The sequence below is a fragment of the Dipodomys spectabilis genome, unplaced genomic scaffold (assembly GCF_019054845.1).
Source record: "Dipodomys spectabilis isolate Male_0828 unplaced genomic scaffold, ASM1905484v1 ptg000329l, whole genome shotgun sequence".
Taxonomy (NCBI): Eukaryota; Metazoa; Chordata; class Mammalia; order Rodentia; family Heteromyidae; genus Dipodomys; species Dipodomys spectabilis.
The window spans coordinates 1,135,704-1,154,579 of NW_024871006.1; the positions used below are offsets into that span (position 1 = coordinate 1,135,704).

The following is an 18,876-nucleotide window of genomic DNA, read 5'->3' on the forward strand; positions in this document are numbered from 1 at the left end:
GGCTGGAAAAGCTGTGAAACTCCTATCTCCAATAAACTACCAGAAAACCGGAAGTGGTACTGTGGCTCAAGTGGTAGAGCACTTGCCTTGAGCCGAAGAGCTAAGGGATAGCGCCCAGGCCCAGAGTTCAAGCCCCATGACCAAACAACAACAAAAGAAAGTCTCACAGACTTTCCTGCCTAGGTTGGCTTTGAACCACCATCCTCAGATCTCAGCCTCCTGACTAGCTAGGATTGAAGGCGTGAGCCACCAGTGCCCAGCAATCTTCAGAATTTTTTTTTTTTTTTTGGTCGTCATGGGGCTTGAACTCTGGGGTTGGGCGCTGTCCCTGCACTCTTCAGCTCAAGGCGAGCACTCTACCACTTGAGCCACAGCGCCACTTCTGGTTTTCTAGTGGTTAATGGAGATAAGAGTCTCACGGACTTTCCTGCCCTGGCTGGCTTTGAATTGCAATCCTCAAATCTCAGCCTCCTGAGTAGCTAGGATTACAGGAGTGAGCCACTGGCGCCCAGCTCCTCAGAATATTTTTAAGGAAACAGTACATGCACTCCATGCCAAGAGTTCTTAAGCTTTTTCTATAGCCACCCAGATAGTAGTATTGAAGGGTTTGGGAATGGTAATGTTTTGCTTTTGTGATAGTTAATTGGAGGTAAGAGCCTTAGGGACTTTTCTTCCTAGGCTGCTTTGCACTTTGATCTGTAGATCTCAGCCTCCTGAATAGCTAGGGTTAAAGGCATGAACCAGTGGCACTGGTGTTGATTTTTATTTTTAAAAGCTCCCACAAATGGGTTTTTCTATCAGAGATCTCCAGTTTAAAACCCATTGCTTTTAAAGTTTTAAGTAGTTATGAACATTTCTTAAAAGAGCCATGTAAAGACAATTTTTCAGGCATAAGCTAGACTAAAAGATCACTCCTACAAGTATACATTGACCTGAGAAAAGACAGGCTCTTTGTCTTCAAGTTTGTCATTAATCTAGATGCATGTGTTAAGCAAGGGCCAGCCCATCCCAAAGAAAGGCCACCAACACATCACAGCATAAGGAGGGAAACTAGGTCCCCCTGGTGTTCGGTTTTGATAATGACTCCAAAAGCCCACTTTAAGCAAAGCAGAAAGAATTTGCAACTTGGCTTCCCAGGCAAAAATAAAATAAATTTTCGCACTCAAATTATTCAAGTGCCTATCGATTTCCTAGAGGGGAGACTGAACAGCCACACCTGCTGTTCCAGAAATCTCCAAAGATTATTGCAAGGAAACTCTAATTCTGGCCACATGTTTCCAGTAACTCAAGAAAACAAGGATGCTGGAAATCCGCTGTAAAGTTCCACCTCCACACTCCCGCCTCCCATTCTCAGGCCTCTGCTGAGTCCAGCCCTGCTTGTGTCTGCTCCGTGGCAGGTGGAGATCAAGCAGTGTCCTGAGGGGAACTCTGAATCCTCTTCCTCCAATCACCCTCACAAATCCTATCAGCTCTAACTTTCTAAATATATCCAGGACCTTGAGCCCACAGGCCAGCGTCTGCAGAGCCTCCTTCCAAGCTAGGATCACACCTGATATGTTAGTCCCACTGACTTCACTCCCACTACAAACCACCCTGCCTATATTTCCCACTCAGCAGTCAGAGAAGAATCCCTTTAGAGCGCGAGTCAGACAGGAATCCTTAAAGATGGGTGTCTGCCTGATGCTATGACTTTCCCTCTTTTCCAGCTGTGTTGGCCTTACTGACTTTTTTTGTTTTTGGTGCCAGTCTTGGCCACAATGCCACTTCCAGCTTTTTTGGTGACTAACTGGATATAAGTGTCTCACTGATTTTCTTGCCTGGGCTAGCTTCAAACCATGATCCTCAGATCTCCACCTCCTGAGTAGCTAGAATTACAGGCATGAGCCACCAGCACCTGGCTCTTCACTGACTTTCTGACTGTTCCTGGAATTGTTCCTACAGTCCTAAGCTTTAGCACTTGAGGGTCCCTGGGCCCAGTATACCCTTCCTTTAGATTTATCTATGGTATACCCCTTTCCTTTGGTCACCTCAAAATGTCACATCTCTGGAAGTTTCCAAGGTTTCCATCCATGGTCATCCCAACTTGTGGCTTTGGGCCTGTGGTAAGGACCGACATCATGGCAGGCATGTTTGGCTCATAGACATGACCATTTCCAATTCCTGACTGGCCTACCAGTTTCTAATCTTTAACTCAGAATTTGCTGACTCCTTGATAATCTGTACCTTCCACTAGTCTATTATTAGGGAAGATTATCGATTTTTGTTCGGCTATACCCCCACAAGGCTTCAAAAAGAGCCTAACACATAATAGGTGGCACTCCATTAAGTATTAAATAAACTGTGCATGAATGAATGAGCTCATTATTTCTCACTGACCTATTTCCCCCCTTTCATGATGTGAGGAAATGGCATGTATTTATGATCATAGCTCAAGAGAACCTGGAGTTGGTGTGATGTAGAGTAGCTGGATAGTCATAAAACACTGAGAGTATGGTGCTGGAAACCCATTGTTCCTAGATCTGAAGACAGGTCTCAAAATGCCCAGCAAAAGTAGGCCTGTCAGCCACAAGAAAGAAACACTGTCCACGAGAAAGACTGAATAAGAGAGGAGAAAGAAAAATACTACAATAGGGATGCAGAGGTAGTTGTGGAGGTGGGAGGGAAGGGATGGTAGGGGTAACAAAGGAGGCAACAATGCTCAATAGGAAGTGTACTCATTACCTTGCTCATGTAACTGTAACCCCTCTGTATAGCATATTTTACTAGGCGAGCCACAGCCCTTTGTGCTTTTTGTTATTTTTCAAATAAAGTCTCACGCCGGGCGCTGGTGGCTCATGCCTGTAATCCTAGCTACTCAGGAGGCTGAGATCTGAGGATCGCGGTTCAAAGCCAGCCCGGGCAGGAGAGACCGTGAGACTCCTATCTCCAATAAACCACCAGAAAACCGGAAGTGGCGCTGTAGCTCAAGTGGTAGAGCGCTCGCCTTGAGCTGAAGAGCTGAGGGACAGCACCCAGGCCCAGAGTTCAAGCCCCATGACCGACAAAAAAAAAAAAAAAAGAATCAAATAAAGTCTCACTTTTTACCTCTGCCTACCTAGACAGCCATCCTCCTATTTAAACTTCCCACATAGCTGGAGTGACAGGCATACACCACCACACCCAACTTTTTATTGAGAAGGGCTCTCTCAGACTTTTTGCCATGACTGATCTGAAACTTTGATCTTCCCAATTTCTGCCTCTCAAGTAGCTGGGATTATAGACATGAGCTACCATGTTTTGCTTGTTTTCCAATTTCTTGTTCTGGGGTTTTGTTTGAGACAGCATCCTTTTATGTAGCCACACTGGTCTCAAACTCATGACCCTCTTGTCTCAGTCATCCAAAGTACTAAGATTACAGATGTACAAGGCCATCACTTACAGTGCCCACTGTTTTACTGACACATGGTAATTGTACGTATTTAAGGGGAACAGTGTGACATTTCAATACATTTCAATTCAATAAAATGAGACCAGACTAAAGTAAAATGCCTTATCTCTGGCTTATCTACCTCCTCAGACATGTCCATTTTTGGTGTTTTGTTTTGTGTGTACTTGTGTGTTGGTACTGAGACTTGAACTCAGGGCCTGGGTCTTGTTCCTTAGCTTTTATTCACTCAAGGCTGGTACTGTACCACTTGAGCCACAGCTCCACTTCTAGCTGTCCTTTCTAGACTGGCTTTGAACTGTACAATCCTCAGATCTTAACTCTCCTGAATTGCTAGGATTAAGGTATGAGCCGTCAACGGTGTTGGGAATATTCAAAATGTTCTCTGTTGTTTTCCAATTTGGAATTGGTGTGTACTCTCTTGCTTTCTGCCCCACTCATTCCCACTTTTTCTCTCCCCCCACTTTTCTCAGTGATGGAGATAGGCCTTCGGGCCTCATGAATGCTAAGCAAGTCCTCTATCATGAGTACATCCTTAGCCAGTAAATGATTGGGGGGGGGGTGTATTTTTTTGTCTAATGTTTTAACTGATACAGGCGTGCTTTTCCAAACACTGTAACTCTCATCTTAGTGCTAAGGCAGAAATACAAAGCCCCGACTTCTCTGACTCTGAGCAATTCCAGATGGCTCCACTTGATTAGAGAAGTTGAAAGGAAGTTTAATCTTATAAGCCCCTTTATAAACAATATGAAAAAAAAATCATTTTGACTTCTGGCTGTATTTTACTTCCATGAGGTCAGGTAACAGGGAAAACACTGCAGAACTGGAAATTAGGAAAACTTTTGAGATGGCCCCATTTTTTACCTTTGGTGTAACTGCACAGCACATTTACTTGGCAGACTAGCTTGACCACACCCAGAAAATGAGCAAGGCAATCTCTACTTCAGGAACACTTTACAAGTCACTTTCCCAAACTGAAAATGTGTGAAAGGTAAAGCCAGGCCCTTGGCAGTGAAAGAGGAGGATTAAAAACAAACAAACAAACAAAACCTGCATAAAGTTCTGCATGAAGTTCCAGAACCATCACAAACTCATCAGATACTCGAACCAGCGGCTTTCACTATGCCTAGACCTTCACTATGCCCAGTCTTTCTCTCCTGCCAACTCTATTTCCCGGGTTTAACTTTCCAGACAGACTAGAGACTGATCTTAATGTAGAGCTGCTCAGACCAATAGATGAGCCACCAGCCAACTGGGCTGAGCCCCGACCTGTTCCCACTGAGGCATGCTATGTGCAAAGTATGCCAGATATGGAAAACTTGACATGGTAAATGAATATAAAACATCTCAATATTCATACTGATTACATGTTGGAGCGATGGTATAGATACACTGAATATGTGACTGAAATTAACTCCACTTGCTTGTGTGTAGCTTGCTTATGTGCGAGCACCAAATACGAGTGTGTAGGTACTGGGGCTTGAACTTAGTGCCCCAGGCTCTCAGCTTGATAGTTCACGGCTGTGCTCTACCACTTAAGCCACACCTCCAGTAAGGCGTTTGCAGGTTCACTGGAAACAGGACTGGCTAGCAGTGGCGACCCTGTAGGCACGAGCCACCAACACCTGGTTTGCTTTTATCTTAATTTTGCGTGTGCTAATTGCACTTAAAAGTTAAACTCCGTGGCCCGCATTATCTTCCTACTGGCCTGTGCTGCTCTGGATAGCAGAAACCTAAAGGGTGACTACGTTTCCAGCTTTGACAAGAGAACGGAAGCCACTCACTGCGGGCGCTGCCACCTCCATCCGGATCTTCCGAGGCCCAGCTGGGCGCTGGGCTCCGCGGGGCTCGGTGTCTAGGAGGGGCGTGGCCGCAGGCTCCCGGGGAAGGAGGCTCTCCGGGCACCCGAGGATGCGAAGGAGGGGCGGAGGAGGTTACCCGGGGTCTCGGGCACCTGGGCAGGCCGATGCCGACTCTGCACTTCTGCCCAAGGGGAAGTCCCGGCAGCCGGACGGGCGGAAACAGGTGGCGGCCACTGCAGGCGCCGCGCGCGCGTCCGCTCTCCCCGGGCGCAATCCGGGCGGGCGAACGCTTCCTGCGCGGGAAGGGCCGGGCAGGGCCGGGGAAGGGGACGCAGGGGAGGGCCGGGCCGGGCAGGGCCGGGGAGGGCCTGCGCGCAGGGCCAGCTATAGCAGTCCCGTGGCCGCCTGCTTGGATTTTAGCATCTGGGCTCCCAGCTCCAGCCCGCTCCCGCCTCTAGGAGCATTTCCGAGCTGGCGATTTCGAAATCGGCCACACCAGGGGCTGGGGGTGTCGCTCAGGTGGAGTTGCCTTGCAAGTTGGAGAACCTCAGTACCGCCGCGACAGAAAAAGAAAAGCCCGTGCTTCGGACGGCAGGCCGGGGCCGGGCGAGGTGCGCGCACAGCCGCACGGTGAGGCCCGGCCAGCCTGGCTCACCTGGCGCGAGCCTGCAACTTCATCCAACTGCTACGATGATCCCCGCAGCCGAACCAAGTAAAAAGGCGGATCCACAAACCAGGGGGAAGCCTTGCTACTCTTCCGTTACCCCTCTCTCCTAAAGGTGGGGCTTGAGGGTTATTTTTCCCCTTCGTGTGTTTGTGTGTGTGTTTACATGCGAGCACAGTATTGCAGTTTGAAACTAGGGCCTAGTGCATGCTAGGCAAGCGTGCCCAACCTCTGTACTACTAATACAGACCTACAGGACTAGATGTCATTCCCTTGTTTGACAATGAACAAAAATGTATGAGAATGGGCCATAAAGTTCATTGTTCAGGAGGGGGTAACTGGGGGAAAGCAAAAGAAGGGGTGACATTGTCTCAGAAAGAGAGAGGGAGAGAGAGAGAGAGAGAGAGAGACGAAGGAAGGAAGGAAGATACACTCATTACCTGACTTACAAAATGGTAACCCCTCTGTACAGTACCTTGATAATAAACACATTATTCAAAGAAATAAAACTCAAACAAAATCCCCCCCGGTCGTGAGGCCTCAACTCTGGTCCTGGGCGCTGTCCATCAGCTCTTCAGTTCAAGGCTAGTACTCTACCACTTGAGCCTCAGCCCCACTTCCGGCTTTTTCTGCTTATGTGGTGCTGAGGAATCCAACCCAGGGCCTCATGCATGCAAGGCCAAGCACTCTACCACTGAGCCAACTTCCCAGCCCTCAGACAAAATCTATAAAATTCTGTGTTCCATCTGAGGATTAGAATGGCCAACTATTCTCTAATTAATTTTATTTATATATATATATATATTTTTGGGGGGGGGGGTCCGGTCGTGGGGCCTGAACTCTGGGCCTGGGCGCTGTCCCTCAGCTCTTCAGCTCAAGGCTAGCGCTCTACCACTTGAGCCACAGCGCCACTTCCGGTTTTTTTCTTTTTGCTTATGTGGTGCTGAGGAATCCAACCCAGGGTCTCAGGCATGCAAGGCAAGCACTCTACCACTGAGCCACCTTCCCAGCCCTCTAATTAATTATAATAGCAGACTTTTTTTTCTCTTGTTATTTGTTGGTTTTACTGAGATGAGGAAACACTGTGTAATCTGGACTGACCTGGGGACTCACTATGTTGCTAGCAAGGACCTCAAGTTGAAGGACCCCTGCCTCACGTTCTAGAGTGTGTACCATGCCTGGCTTCAAAACATTTTTCTAACATAACTGAAGTGGCTTAGGGTAACAGGGCCACGTGAATGAGGAGAAAGAATGAGCAATTACAGTCATTATAGTCAATGTACATTATGTAAACACTCAACTATGTAACTTGAGGGTAGAAACGGGATTGGAGAAGATGGGAGAAGGATGGAAGGCGTGAGATTGATCAAGATGCACTGTACTCATAACCTGACTTGTGGAACTGAAACCCCTTTGTACTACATAATAAAAAAAAAAACAACAAAGACTCCTGAAAAAACAATTTAAAGCAGTTTAATCAAGTTAAAAATGTGGAACGTAAAGGAAATCATTAAATATAGACTGCGCCTTCCAACAGACTGCGTAGATAACAATGGTGAGAGTTTTGGTTTCAAAGCACAAGGAAAAAGAAAAAAAAAAGAAGAAAACTAAATACCCTTAAGTCTGAAGATGGCAAAGTGGAAAATGCTCTTAGTGTCAGCTCACAGGCAGCCAGGAAAACGATATAGTCTCACTTCTACATCTCCAGGACATGGTGATATAGCAGAGGTAGTTTTTCAAGTCCAAGCTTATCAACCTGATTGCCACCATGGCAACTGTCACTACCTGCAGGGTCTCCATCATGGGAATCATGGCCTCCCAGCAGATCAACTCACAGCATCCTCTCCCCATCAAACACCTCACAATGCAAACTAAGCAAGGCATTACAGGAATAAGCCTCAATCTTCTCTAAGCTATAGACTGAGAGCACACACATAAACATAAATATCGACCCAAGATCAGTTATAGCTCAGAATGGCAATGTAACCTCACCCCAAGGTGCTGTAGGCCAAGTATCACTTATATTCTGTGTGTGTGTGTGTGTGTGTGTGTGTGTGTGTGTGTGTGTGTGTGTGTGCATACACAGGCACTGATACAGGGGTTTTAACTCAGAGCCTCAAGCTATTGCTTGGCATTTTCGACTCAAAGCTCTATTTCTGGCTTTCTAAGGGTTGGCTAGAGATACATGTCTCTCAGGTGTGTCTACCTGGGCTGGTTTTGAACCATAACCCTCAAATCTCAGCCTCCTGAGTAGCGAGGATTTCAAGTGTAAGCCGCTAAAACCCGGCTCTTATAAATATTTTTGAGAGGGGGGTATACCTTAAACTGTTAAAATCTGTCACAAGCTGTTGCTTTTTTTTTTTTTTTTAGAGAGAGATCAGCTGATAAAAAGCAAAGAGAGATGAAAAGCACCCTAGAGGGTAGGAAATAATCAGAGAAAAAGAGGGGTAGAGAATGAAAGACGAGCCTATGGAATTTCCTAATGGTGACCTGCGAGGGACAGCAGCATCTCTTCTAAAAACAAAAGCCACCCCTGCAAGACTGTTGGTTTATTCCCTGAAACATATATAGAGCTACTTTTAAAGTATTTATTTATGTAGTAGCTAGCTATTACTAATCTTAGCTTTCTTGTGAGACGTAAACATTTTAAAATAGAAATGATGTACTTACTGCCTCAGAGCAGGCTAGTAAGATAAAATGCTTTTTTTTTTTTTTTTTTTTTTGGGTCCGGTTGTGGGGCCTGAACTCTGGGCCCAGGCGCTGTCCCTCAGCTTTTCAGCTGAAGGCTAGCACTCTACCACGTGAGCCACAGCGTCACTTCTGGCTTTTTTTTTTTTTTAATGCTTAGGTGGTGCTGAGGAATCAAACCCAGGGCCTCATGCATGCAAGGCAAGTGCTCTACCACTGAGCCACCTTCCCAGCCTGATAAAATGCTTTTTACTATCCACAACGAACCTCCTTTCAGTCCTGCTACTTAAAAGAAGGTTCTAATCTGTTACTCAGACATTGCATAGAATGGGCAAATGGGGTTTTTTTTTCCCCAATAAAGGACTCCACCCAATGAAAGTAATATGCAAGGACTGATTTAATTACTCCTGATTTTGGAGAACAGCAAGGCATTTTACCACCCACTCTCTCCATTCCTTAAAGGCTTCCACTGGTTTCGGCACACTCACGGCATTCTCACAGCTGGGCTTTGGAGCTGGCGTGTCAGTGCATTCCTCATCGATCCACCTCACCAGTGCCTGGAAAGACAGAAAACTTTCACATTTTATTTGCTCATCTACACTTTTTTTTTTTAATAGAATTTTGTGCTGGTACTAGGGCTTGAACTCAGAGCCTGGACACTGTCTCTTAGCTTTTTTTGCTCTATCATTTGAGCCAAAGCCCCACTTCAGGATTTTTTGCTGGATAACTGGAGATAAGAGTCTTACAGACTTTCCTGCCCAGGCTGCCTTCCAACCAGGAACCTCAGAGCTCAGCCTACTAAGTAGCTAGGATTACAGTCGTGAGCCACTGGCATCCAGCTAAGTATCTACATTTTAGTGAATCACAGCACAACAGTCAGGCAAGAAAAAAACATTGGCATTCAGTGTTGTCTACACTGTGATCTAATCTATTAACTCATGAAGACTGAATTTGATAAAGATTGCCATGAATATAAAATAGCACAGATAACATATTGAATGAAATAGCATAGACTATATACATATTTGTAAGAGTATCAGAGGAAAAATGATGAAAAGTAAATACACTATTCTTATACTATTTAATTTCAAATGGTAGGATAATAATAGCTTTATTTCCTCAACTTATTAAATACCCTATAAGACATTTCATTATACTTTTAGTTTAATATAAGTGGACACAAGGCTTAGAAAGACATGTATGCAAAGACACAGATATAGATACATATATATATTTTTTTTTGGGGGGGGGTCAGTTGTGGGGCTTGAACTCTGGGCCTGGGCCCTGTGTCTGAGCTCTTCAGCTCAAGGCTAGTGCTCTACCACTTGAGCCACAGAGACACTTCAGGTTTTCTGGTGGTTAACTGGAGATAAGAGTCTCACAGACTTTCCTGCCTGGCTGGCTTTGAACCTCAATCCTTAGATCTCAACCTCCTAAGTAGCTAGGATTACAGGTGTGAGCCACCGGCACCTGGCAGATGTACACTTTTTTGTGTGGCAGTACTGTGGTTTGAACTTGGGACCTCATACTTGACTAGATAAGTACTGTACTGCTGAACCACACTTCCAGCCCTGAATGTAGACATTTAAGTCCACACACATACATACCAATATGTGTGGACACACATGCATACTTATGAAAATTACTTTTCCTCTTCTCTCTTAAAGGAAATCATCCCCTCCTCCTAATGGGTATAATCACATATGCACATTTATATGACTTACAAAAATGAACTTTACTACACTTATCAATATTTACTTTTTTCGGTCGTGGAGCTTGAACTCTGGGGCTGAGCGCTGTCCCTCAGCTCTTCAGCTCAAGGCGAGTCCTCTACCACTTAAGCCACAGCGCCACTTCGGTTTTCTAGTGGTTTATTGGAGTTAAGAGTCTCATGGACTTTCCTGCCTGGGCTGGCTTTGAACCGTGATCCTCAGATCTCAGCCTCCTGAGTAGCTAGGATCACAAGCATGAGCCACCGGTGCCCAGCCTCAATATTTATTTTCTTTTGCAAAGTCAATCAATCTCTCCTGTCCTAAATAGATTGGAAATAAACTGTCACCATTAGCCACTGAATTGTAAGTGTGAGACAGAGTCAAGATGAAGTTTTCAAGGGAGAGGATTCTTTGCTTTTTTTTTTTTTTTTTTTAAACCACAACTTCCTGCATGTTCCTACAATGATTTCCTCTGATAAATCATCACCCTACAGGATCTAATAGAACATATCAGCTTGCTTCTTAAATAATCACTTCCCTCCAATCAGCCCCCAAATTTACCTTGTATCTTTCCACAATATTGAAGCCAAGAGCGCACTGTAACTTGCGCAAGCAGATAGGGCAAAGGTTTAGAGGACGCCGATCAGCTTCTTCCAAGTGGTTGGAGCCTTGCATTAAGCATGCAAGCCACTGGCAGTGTCTCAGTCCAAATATGTGTCCAATCTCATGGGTTAAAGTCTGCAAGACATTCAACACTGTGGCATTACAGCACCACCATCATCAAGTTACACATCACTTTGCCTGCTTTTCCAAGAAACAGATTTACAGGAATTAACTCAAGAGTTTCAGATCTCCAGACTTAGTAATCTATCGTTTCCTAAATGTCCCAATGCCTTACTTGCTTTGCTTAACATCCTCTGGACCACACTTTGTCCTTCCATACTGCTGACTGTTGGATGGTTAATGTCATCTGGAGGGAGCAGTCTTGGGTGTTATGGGAAGCTTTCCAGCATTCCTGGCCTCTATCCACTAGATAACAGGAGAACCCTCCCCAACTGTGGCCATGGACAATGTCTCCAGACCCCTGGGTAGTAAATTCATCCTTGGTTGAGAACACTTAACTCTTGGTCAGGTTACTTATTACAGTTCAGATCTTGGGCCTTTTCCACCGCCCGCCCCCCACCCCCGGCTCCAACTGGGAGGAAGAGTCGGGGATTGATCTGCTGGTACTAAGGACACTATTGGAACCTTCTTTGAGCTTAACAGTTCTAAGAGGCTTATTTCTCAAAGCCCAACAAATAGTTCTGGGGAAAGCAGAACATGTTAAGCTATGTAACTAAGGGGGAAATGGGAGGACAGGCTTTCCAAAGGGCTGCAAGCTGTGTGTGTTGCAAGGAGCAGGAGGGGAGGGAGATGTTAGGAATTGTCACAGAAGTTTTCCGGGACAGGCCAGAAAACAAAGGTTCTCCAGCCTCCATGGGAAGGAAAGCAGTTTTTCTCTGTGATCATAGCAGCCTGAATGAGAATACTGGAATCCAAGAACGATTAACTGTGAGGACAAAGGAACAGCCCGTCTGCCTATGGCAGCAGGACCAAACCTTGCACCAGTATTGTAAAGTTTGTTGTAAAGGCATCCAGTTAAAATTCTGTCTTTATTGATTATTTTAGTCCAGCAAGAGCAACCAAAAGTATACAAATGATCCAAATTCACTTATGTACTTGATAGTATATGCCCTAAGCAATTACAGTCTCTCTCTCTCATTTATTTTTTTAATGTTCTTGTAGTTTCTTGGTTTTTTTTTTTTTTTTTTGTCAGTCATGGGGCTTGAACTCTGGGCCTGGGCACTGCCTCTCAGCTCTTCAGCTCAAGGTGAGTGCTCTACCACTTGAGCCACAGTGCCACTTCTAGTTTTCTGGTGGTTTATTGGAGATAAGAGTCTCACGGAGTTTCCTGCCCGGGCTGGCTTTGAACCATTATCCTCAGATCTCAGCCTCCTGAGTAGCTAAGATTATAGGCGTGAGCCTCCAGCACCGGGCTTGTTCTTGTAGTATATTTAAACAACTTACCTTACAGGATCGCAGCAGCAATGCACTAGTGATGTCAGGGACATAGTAGTTATTAAAGATGGAATAGTCACTAGAAGATACTCTCTTAGGCTTCTTCACCTTGCCCTTATAGTGGGAGCTATAGAAATCCTTGCCATACCTGGCAAAGCTGAATATCCCCACACCTGTAAAGATAACAGCAACCAGAGGTGGAGGGTGAGATTCCTACAGGAAGATGCTTGCTAGAACATCTACTCAGAGAGTGCACCTCGGTACTACTATTCCCAGAGTCTAATACACTTAGGATTTGCCAACATAAAGAGGACTTTTCCCCCTGGTTTCCCTATCAGAATCTTTATCTGCTACCCAATTTGCTTTCCTCTGTGAAATTTAATGGTCAAAATGAAAAATGTTGAGCCAAGTGCCAATGGCTCACACCTATATTTCTAGTGGGGAGGGGGAGTGGGAGGAGCTAAAAATGGGAAGATTACTGGCTCAAGGCCAGTGTAGGCAGTAAACTTTACTTCTTAACTCATCACTGGATGCAAGAGTCTGGGCCTGTCATGGCAAGCAAAGTGGGAAGCTGAGGTCAGGAGGACAGAAGTTCCAGGCCAGGGTAGAAAAGTCCATAAGATGTCATCTCCACAAAGGGACGCTGGACAAGGTGGTCCACCCCTGTGATCCTCACAACTACAGGAAACATAAAGTAGGAAGACTGCAGTCCAGGTGTGTGTCTGGGTGGGAAGTGAGTCCCTATTCTAAAAAATAACCAGTGACGAACAAGGCTGGAGGCATGGCTCAGCAGTGAAGTGCCAACCTAGCCAAGTGCCTTTAAACTCCAGTACTACCACCCCCCCCCAAAAAAAAAAGTTGTTTTTTTTTTCAAAAGCACTCTAAATGGAGTCATGAAAAATAACCCCATGAACACAGCCATGAGGATTACCTGCAGAAACAACACACAGATCTCTGCTTCACTCATGTCTAGCAAGGGCTCCTGGCTTCCTCTCATGTCCCACCTTGGCCCTTGATATCTCAAAAATATGGTTTGGAGCACGACTTTGGGCAATAACCTCCTCCTTCCCCCTCACTCTTTTGTAAAGTACAGCACACTTCTATTTTGTGGGTGGTATCCGGTGACCAGAATAAATACCCTGGTCACTGACTTCCTGTGTAACATTTACAGTTCTATCTACCATCTCTGCCTGCACAGACTGCACAGCTTGCAGTCACTGTGGGAGACTGTTGTATAACTGGACTTGTTTACATGATCGCTTTTATTTATGCCACCCTTTCAGCTCCTTCTTTAATCATGTTCCATTTTTGCTTTGCAGTATTGGGGATGGAATCCAGAGCCCTGCTCAAGCTAACCAAGGGCTCTGTGTTCTTAGCCCCTGACACTTTTTTTTTTTTTTTTGGTAAGGAAATAAACTCAGAGGAAGTTTATCCACTGCAATTTGATTCAGAAGAATGTTCCTTACCTCATTTTCAGAAAGTGAGAGGTGAAATTTAGGATAAGATATTATTCTGGAGGTTAAGAAAAAAACTACATCAACTCACATACTTACTTAAAGTGACCTCCTCTGGGCAAACAACTGTGAGGCTACTTTATATAATAGTATTGTTTGGAAAAGTATGCCTTCTGTTTCTTACAAATAGATGACCACTTTACTAGTAATAAATGTTTCTCAATTTTAAAATATCCAACTTCAAACCTGTGGTATGATACTGTCTCACTGCATCTCAGAGTCTCCCTGCAACTTTACCAAGTCTCATCATCACAAAAATCTTTAAAAACATATCCTTCTCTCAAAAAAAAATAGTTGAAAATAGAAATAAATGTATCCTGGCCTCAAAGGTACAAGATAAACTAGCTAGCAATAGCAAAATTGGGTCTGAGTGTTCTTCCTTAGCTTTTTCACTCCAAGTTGATGCTCTACCACTTGAGCCAGATCTCCACTTTCAGGTTTCTACTGATTAAGTGGAAATAAGAGTCTTTTGGGCTTTCCTGCCCCAAGCCTCAGATCTCAGCCTCCTGAACAGTTGGGATTACTGGCGTGAGCCACCAATTCCTGGCCTTGAAGTTATTTTTAATGTTTCCATTTCTGCCAGGTTAACAACTGAAGGAGGAACTTCTGATTAAAAGTTAGCAAGAGAAAAATGACCCAATATCCAAGACAGCTTGTTGGTAGGGTCATGGCAGGGGAACTGCCCGTAGGACTCTCATGTGAAATAGGTAACATTACCTCAAGGTCAAACAGCTAGAGAGAAACCCAGATCAGAGTCTCTGGAGAATCTACTTCCCACAATAGCATGAATGGTCCTTCATTGCAAATACCATACAGTTTTAAATATCAAAGCTATCATTGGCTAGAATGCTTTCTCTTTTAATATCTTCAAATATTCTCACGTTACAGAAGTTTCTACCATCAAACAATGTCAAAAAGGAATACCATCCGTCAAAGAGGCCTGTCCAAAGACAAAGTTCCAGGAGTCTCTTGGGTAAAGATCTATCATTGTTATCCCCACAACACAGAAGGCATCTTCACGTTTCTTCTTTTTTAAAAACGTCAGGATATGTCCTATTTTAAAAAGAAATATATATGTGTGTTTGCATACATCATACATGAATTTCCTTTGGTAAATTCCAGCTGTAAAGTTGCTGCATTCACCTGCATGAATCTGTAGGTTCTGTGTGTGATCGTTAACTCGAAAGGAACACTTTGTGGCAGAAACAGACACCGGTTCTAGGAGTTTTACTGTCAGACCATAGAAAAATGCTTCACAGTAGCTCTTCAGCCACTTAATATATTCTTCGCTGATAACTCTGGTGTTTGCCAGAGATCCTATAATAGTGGAGACAATTTTAAGACTTTATAATGATCAAAATATCCAATCTTGCCTTCACTCTATAAGCTAGTAATTTGACGTTACAAAAACAATAATCGCTATGTTTCTAAACACAGTTGCTGGTGGCAAAATGTTCATTTTTAAGTCAGTTTAGTACAAAACCTCTTCAATGAGCATCACAAGTGATCATAATCTATGCCAATATCACAATGAAACCCTTCACTTTGGTACAATCATACACTAATGCAAAATACTGACAAATGGACTGCTGCCTAGCATGCACAAGGTCCAAGATTCAATTTCCAACTCTTAAAAAAATCATAAAAGTTTGCCACTTAAACCAGGTGTAATGGCACATGACTATAATCCAAGTACTTGGGAAGCTGAAGTAGGAGAATCTTGAGTTTGAGGCCAGCCCAGACTACAGTTCAAGGGGAGGCCAAAACAGGCTTGCCTCCACATGAATCAGGCCAACAATCCAAAGAGTCTCTGACCACAGCACCACTGCAAAGCAAATCACACAAAACCATACCTATAGACTGTATATAAATAGTGTGCTTCTCTGGAGTCGGTGTCTTTCTGTAGGCATCACTGAAAAACTGTTCAAAGTCTTGGGGAACCTCAGGGTGGGAAATAATCCAATCTGACTGTGATTGAAAAGTAATAGGCTTAAAGAGATCACTGGTTGGCTGGAAAGCTTCATTCATTAAGCGTTGTTCCCCAGCATCTAGTTTCTCATACTGTGACACAAGCACTGGGTTCTTTGAGATGAGGGCAGTTTTTAGTGTCTGTTCAGAGTGCCGAAATACGTACATCTGAAAAAAAAAAAAAAGATAAAACCACACTGGGGACTTTCACCTATTCATGAGATATACATTTCTCATTGCTCCCTAGATTGGTATGACTGATTGCTAAATGTCTTAGAATAGTCACATTTAGAATAGTTTCTCTACTTTCTGTTTCCCTGGGGAAATTATCCAAGGCATTGAAAACCATTCAATCCATCCTCATACAGAATCTGTTTTTCTTATAAAAATTAGTGGTGAGCCAAGGTGGTAGTGCACTCCTGTAATTCCAATATTCAGAAGGCTGAGACAGGGTTATCATAGTTCAAGACCAGTCTGGTCTACACTGTGAGACTGTCTCCAAAATCAAACCAAACAACCCACCAAAGAAGCAAACAGAACGTAATGGTCTCCTAATATCTGATGTTGCTCTGTCATTTGAGTAATAACCACAATATGAGGTGACTCATTAGAGCCACATGAAATAAACTCATTGTTTCCAGTGTGACTCAAAGATAGTCAACAATCGAACATAAAGAGAAAGCATCTAAGTACCCACTTCTGTGACTTAGCTGCAGGCTGACAAGCTGTCTCAGCTGCCTCAGTCATGACACTCTGGGGATGTCTAATCAAAAGCCAGACTCACAATGACAGTTGTCTTCCATTCACTTTGTGCTCCTATGTACAGCTTTCATCCTGCAGTTGAGTGGATCAAACAGATGTAATACCAGGAAGGTTTCTGAGTTGGAAAAGGAAACAATTGAATTATCTCTGTCTCCATCCTATCAGATTTTCTGATTATCTAGGTTTTCAGTTTAGTGACGTGAGAGCTAAGAGGAAATGTTAAGCTGATTTTTATTCTCTGGAATCAATTGAAGTTCTAATTTGCACATAGAATCATCCTCATTACTATATATCTGGGGTAAACTGTGACTTTTTTGCATTGGTAATATGGCTTGAATTCAGGGTCTCACACTCCTACTTGGCTTTCTCTACTCAAGACTGGCACTCTGGGCTGTGAATGAGGCTTAGTGGTAGAGTGCTTGCCTACTATGTATGATGCCTTGGGTTCATAACCAGAAAAAGCCATAAGTGGTGCTGTGGCTCAAGTGGTAGAGTGCTAGCCTTGCACAAAAGCAGCTCAGGGACAGTGCCCATGTCTTGAGTTCAAGCCCCAGGACTGAAAAAAAAAAAAAAAGACTTGCCATTCTACCATTTGAGCCACAGTTCCCATTTCCAGCTTTTCGGTGGTTAACTGGAAATAAAGAGTCTCACGGATGTGTCTGCCTTGGCCTGGCAGATCCTCTGGCGTGAGATCCTCTGATCTCAGCCACTGGCGCGGGGCAAAATCTGATTTCTACGGGACAGTAATATAAAACAAGGCGTTCTCTTCTAGCCCACCTACCTTTATAAAGGAGGAAGGCTCCATTGAAGTGTTTCCCTTACAAGGACTAGCATATTCGGAAAAGTGTTATGGAGGGCTCTACTTTTGGAAAGGCAGGGTGAAAGGTCAGGAGGCCTGCATGTCCAGGTCTAATACGGGTGGAGACGCTAAATTAGAAGAGGGGCAGAAGAGGCAGCACAGGGTCACCACGGGGGGGGGGGGGGGGAGAGGGGAGGAATGGTTATGTCCTAAAATCAGGAATATCCCAGGAGACAGGGTCTGATCACCCTAGCTGGTTGCCCATAGCAACTCCCATTTCGGGCTCGGTCCAGTCCAGGCGTGACCCAGTCCCCGCGTGAGGGTGGGGTGGGGCCTCTCCCGGGACTCTCGGCTGGCCTCCTCTCCTCCTCAGGGACCTCATCAACGAAGCCCGGGCCTCGCACCGGGTGGCATCCCGCCCCCGCCCGCGGGCCTCGCAGCTTCCGCCGCGGCCACCCCGCCCACATCCGCACCCCTCCCTACCGACCGCGGCCGCTCCTACCCTCGCCCCGTCCTCTCCAACAGGGCTGTCCTACCCTGACAGGCCCCGTGCGCCCACCTCACCCGGACAGGCCTCGCCTCGGCTCCACCCTCCCGCCTCCCGCGGCCGCCCCAGCACGCGTGCGTCCCCCCCCCCAGACCCCGCCCACAGGCGCCGCCGCGCCCCGCCGTCTTTAGTGCCGCCCCTTCAAGGCCTCGCCCTCCAATCCGGATGCGTCCATTGGTCCAATGCCTGCCCGCTGCTTTAGCTCCGCCCTCAAAGGCCCCGCCCAACGGGTCCCGCCCTGTTCGCGTCACGCCTCCTCGCCACGCGCGGAGACGCGCGGCCGCTGCGGCCGGCGGGGAGCTCGAGTTTGCGGTCTTCCCTGAGCGGCTGGTGGCGGGAGGGCCACCAGGTACCGAAACCCGCCCCGGTCCTCGCCGCCTTCCGCTCTGGCCCCGAAGGCGGCGCCGCGGCCCGCCTCCGTCCCCGCCTTTTCCCCCTCTTGCCCGGGAGGGGGCGCCGTGGGCCGGGCCGGGTCCCCCCCGGGCCGCTGGGACCCAGCCACCTGCGGCGGAGGCCGCATTTCCCTTTGGGCCCGCGGGGACCGCCGGCCGTGGTTTTACAAACCGTGGGGCCTTGAGTTAATGTAACCACCGCGTCCAAAAGAAGTCACCCGCGACGGCGGGTTGACGCAGAGCGGGGCCCCTGCGTTTGTGTGGGGACCTGCATGCGCGGGCGGTGTGGCTCTGTGGCCTGTGAGGCAGACAGACCCGCCATCCTCCAGGGCCTGGGGGTTCCCGGGAAGGTAAGCAAGCTCTGACCCCAAGGGATCCTTCAGCCCTGAGCAGTTGAGCGAATCGAAGCACAGGGTTTCCCCCCCCATCAATACCTCTCCCCTCACCACCACCACCCCAACCCCCACGTGCACCTGTGTGGCCCCCCGATGCAGGCCACCCGCCAGGCATCATACATGGTGGTTGAAGCCTTGGAAGTTGCAGAAC

The 18,876-nt window shown here is 46.1% G+C and overlaps 2 protein-coding genes across 7 annotated transcripts in view; both read right to left on the reverse strand.

The window, feature by feature from the left end:
- The window catches only part of Arsg (arylsulfatase G), a 111,869-nt gene extending 106,392 nt beyond the window's left edge, over positions 1 to 5,477 (reverse strand). The window contains exon 1 of one of the 2 annotated variants that reach the window (XM_042702728.1): positions 5,209 to 5,477. The gene's annotated coding sequence lies outside the window, so the exon portion shown is untranslated. The remainder of the gene's footprint in view (positions 1 to 5,208) is intronic. The other variant, XM_042702729.1, reaches the window with a different exon arrangement.
- Positions 5,478 to 8,930: 3,453 nt separating this feature from the next.
- Amz2 (archaelysin family metallopeptidase 2) lies at positions 8,931 to 17,984 on the reverse strand. Of its 5 annotated transcripts, none has more exons than XM_042702676.1 (8): positions 17,951 to 17,984; positions 17,374 to 17,519; positions 15,716 to 15,998; positions 15,006 to 15,179; positions 14,787 to 14,915; positions 12,358 to 12,521; positions 10,852 to 11,028; positions 8,931 to 9,135 (listed from the first exon to the last, which is right to left on the reverse strand). In XM_042702676.1, the coding sequence occupies exons 2-8, from the start codon at positions 17,395 to 17,397 to the stop codon at positions 8,980 to 8,982; spliced, it is 1,107 nt and encodes a 368-aa protein (XP_042558610.1). In that variant the 5' UTR covers positions 17,398 to 17,519; positions 17,951 to 17,984; the 3' UTR covers positions 8,931 to 8,979. The 5 variants fall into 5 exon arrangements, with proteins under 5 accessions (XP_042558610.1, XP_042558609.1, XP_042558611.1 ...); XM_042702675.1 differs by having other exon boundaries at positions 17,956 to 17,980; XM_042702677.1 differs by lacking the exon at positions 17,951 to 17,984 and adding an exon at positions 17,928 to 17,945 and having other exon boundaries at positions 17,374 to 17,501.
- Positions 17,985 to 18,876: the final 892 nt, after the last annotated feature.